The sequence below is a fragment of the Sardina pilchardus genome, chromosome 4 (genome assembly GCF_963854185.1).
Source record: "Sardina pilchardus chromosome 4, fSarPil1.1, whole genome shotgun sequence".
Lineage (NCBI taxonomy): Eukaryota > Metazoa > Chordata > Actinopteri > Clupeiformes > Clupeidae > Sardina > Sardina pilchardus.
The window spans coordinates 18594045-18597876 of NC_084997.1; the positions used below are offsets into that span (position 1 = coordinate 18594045).

A 3832-nucleotide genomic window follows, 5' to 3' on the forward strand; every position below is an offset into this window, starting at 1 on the left:
CCCCAAGGGAAGGCTGGCTCCTTCTTTTCACCAGGGACTCACACTGTAAGACCCCCAATTGTGCTTTAATGAAAAGGACCAACAAGAAAGTATACCTGATCGTAGCATTTGTCTCACACTTGTGTGCCTTGTGTACAAGCCAGTGGTCTATGAGAGTGGTTTGCAGGACAAAGCTTGTAACACAAACAACACAGGGTATATTATTGTTTCAAACATTTTAATAATAAAAATACTTCAGTAATCATGTTTTTTTTTTTCAATACACGATCATCATCGGTTTTGCTATACAGTGTTTCACTCTAATATTTTGGTAAGAAATGAAAAGTGCTCAGTAGTGGTGGTGGGTCATCTTGCAGGCATATCTGGGGACAGTCCACACCACATGATGTAGGGCTACAATGTCTCCATGAACAAAGTGAAAACCTGCACTGAGTCCATTTGAGACAGAGGCAAACAATTCTACAGTATCATGTCATGGTGGTCGAGCTGGTGTGGGTCCACACTTCAATAGTTCCTTGAATCTCAATGTTTAATAGTGTTGTGATTTCATGGACATTGGCAGCAGGCATGAGATTCCTTCAACACATGGTCCACATCCACATCCATCTTTACATGCCCATTAGAAAATGGTTGTGAAAACGGGCATTCCGCATTATCAACTGCAGTGTCCAAAGTCCTCACAGTGCTCAACTCCTTCCATACACCATCCGATTTGAAAATTCATTGAAAGCAGCACATAACGGGCCAGCCCGTTCTTAGCGTTTGTTTTGTTCTAACTCGTATCACTCAAGTTTTTGGTTCAACACAGCAAACCACCTGCCCCACGGTGGAAGTGTTGTGTCAGAAAAAAACACGTTAGGCATGTTTTACGCTTCAATTTCAAACATAATCCAAATTAGAACAATTTGGAAACACTTCAAATGAATAATGTAAACGGTGCAACAAAGAACTGGTAAATATACCAAAAAACAATGTCACATATAACTGTGCTAAAAACGGTTCCATGGACCATAGCAGGCCTACCGCTTCTTTTTTTGCTTAAGCGATTTCCGTCGCTTTAAAATCATTTCATAAAGTTTATCCATGCCCTCGTGAAGTCCCTCTCCAATAATTGCACAGGCGGGTTGAACGTGATATGTTGTTGATGGCGTGAGCTCGTGGAGCGCCAGTTGTTTCTCAATGTCAGCCACGGGTAGAGATTTGGGCAGGTCCTGCTTGTTGGCAATCACCAGCAGTGGCGTACCTTGGTTTTCCGCAAATTTGGTGACTTTGTGAAGCTCAGTCTTGGCCTCCTCAAGTCGGTCCACATCTACCGAGTCGACAACATATATGATGCCGTCCGTGCACCGACTGTAGGATTTCCACAAGGGCCGCAGCTTCTCCTGTCCACCGACATCCCAAAAATGACAACTGATACCTTTAGCCGTACCATTGCTCAATTTGATCTTCTCCGTGTTAAATCCAATTGTTGGCACGGTGTTCACAAACTCGTTAAATTTAAGACGGTACAATACAGTCGTTTTTCCAGCAGAGTCCAACCCCAGCATCACAATATGTAGAGACTGGAAGGCTGACACGTTAGAGAAACTGTTGCCCATTTTATGTCAGGAGATGATGCGCAGCTTTCAGCTGTATCTACGTGACCGAAAGCATTAAGTTCCAAGATGCGACTATTTTTTCCACGCGTCAAGAAAATAGCTTCAATGTCGCATGACACGAATTCTGTGGAAAATGCCAGAGATGTGTAATTCCGACACCTGACCAGCTATGAGTTGCAGCCTTGCTGTGAGAGCGTCCCCCTCCGCAAAGACTAATAATAAGGTTTACATTAGCATTCTATGGGCAAACCTTAGTTTTTTAGTCGCACTGTGATTTTTCAGTCTCGTTCAACCGGTTCGGAAGGCGTCCTGGCCTGAAAACACCTTTCCTTTCTCCAACACTGAGGCAAAGGTGCGTCTTCCTTTTCTGTTTTCTCAAAATTCTGTCCAATAAATCCGCCGAGTATAGTCTATTTCAGACTCAATACATCCAGTCACTCTGTAATGTATGTGTAGAGTATCTTGCAGCGGTTCTAGTCCGGATACAGAGAAACGTAGGACAGCTGGGGTGGTGGCAGGTCGGCTACCACACCGGTGGAAGCAGCACACGTACTGACTAAAGCCTACAATGTTTGTAGAATCAGACTGCAAAGCGGCGTTACGCTGAAGATACTCCGCCCACAAATTCAAAAACAAACCAGGCCTTTCTCCGACCAAAGTGTATTGCTGTGCTGGTGAAGTTGCCGATTACTAAAATAGTAATCAGCCGAGAAAATTAGCAGAGCAATTGTATATGCAATGGAAGGAGCTATATTTAATTGGTGAGAGGTCTGAAAGACGCTTAACGTCGGTTTACCTCATGGCCTTACTGATGGTCTATTTAGGAGTACAGCCTAATTCACCAAAGCGAGCAAAATTTCACTTTAGTGACAGGCTGTATATTTCAGATACAGAGACAGATTTATTTCGGGAATCAACAAACAGTTATATGTAACAAATATAGTTCAAGTATAGGCCATAACTCAAAGTGCTTTTTTTTTTTTTTGGAGAAATGCTACCACCTACTGATTTGTTGTGGAAAACGCCTTGTCTAGGCATATACTTATCTGCTCCTCACTAACTTGGGTAGACACACAGACACACAGACACAGACACAGACACAGACACAGACACAGACACACACACACACACACACACACACACACACACACACACACACACACACACACACACACACACACACACACACACACACACACACACACAGTACATAGAGTGAATTTTTTTCTTGAATTTCTCCTTGGGGATCAATAAAGTATCTATCTATCTAGAGGTGTAGGCCATGTTGCCAAGAGATTCTCTGGATAAAATAAATAAATGAATACAGTATAGTTGGCATAGACATGTGTTTGCTTGTTTCTTTCTCTCTTTCTTGACCTAAGCGAAATATTCCAATGCAAAGTGCACATAGTCTTTCTGTTAACCTATTGTAGTAATCCTGCCACAATTACACCACCATCAGACCAGAGACTATTATGGCATGCTTACCAGCTTTAATGCTCCCATGTGATGAGGAATAGCCTAGTTGTCTCAACAGGTATTTCAGATATTGCACAAATATATCGTGCTCTAAGCCAGCGGTTGCCAAACTCTCCCCCCGCATAGGCCTACCAATACTGTACATCCTGACTTGGCTCGCGTATCCCCATCTGACACATTGAAAAAAGTAACATATTCGCATTCCATCATGTTCAAGCCGCCTTTTTAAAAGGAAAACATAGCCTGTATATAGTTTACAAATTAATTCCTTTCATTTTGTGTCTCCATATCATTATAACCCGATTAAAAATATTTGTTCATTCATGAATTAATTACAGAAGATTTGAAAAGTTGATTTTTAACCCTTTTCATCTCGTGTACCCCCTAGAAGCAGCTCGCGTAAGCCTACCACCACAGTTTGGGAATCCCTGATCTAAGCAAAAGAAGAAGAAGAAGAAGAAGAAGAAGAAGAAGAAGAGGGAGATAAATGTCATGTTGCTGGGTCATGATGAGGGAATGGAAATAAATAGTTACAAGTGGTGGTTTCCACTTTCCAGTGTTGTCCTGTGGTGGCCAAAAGAGATATACCTCATTTGTTGATGTCCATTCAGACGCAACTAAACCATAGATGTGGAGTTGACTGCATAAACAGTGCACGTTTCCTGGATAACTATTGAAACCTGCTGAGTTCATACAGATATGGTATGCCATCTAGTGGTGATAGTTGCATTGTGAAAAGATAGAAAATAGATTCA

The 3832-nt window shown here is 42.1% G+C and overlaps 1 protein-coding gene across 1 annotated transcript; it reads right to left on the bottom strand.

Annotated features, from left to right (window-relative positions):
* Nucleotides 1–206: 206 nt before the first annotated feature.
* arl4cb (ADP-ribosylation factor-like 4Cb) lies at nt 207–2240 on the bottom strand. Its single transcript, XM_062534422.1, has one exon. It carries the CDS (start codon nt 1596–1598, stop codon nt 1020–1022), a length of 579 nt encoding a protein of 192 aa, XP_062390406.1. The 5' UTR covers nt 1599–2240; the 3' UTR covers nt 207–1019.
* Nucleotides 2241–3832: the final 1592 nt, after the last annotated feature.

Coding starts and splice junctions, on each gene's coding strand:
- arl4cb (XM_062534422.1), bottom strand. CDS start 1,598: ATGGGCAACAGTTTCTCTAACGTGTCAGCCTTCCAGTCTCTACATATT.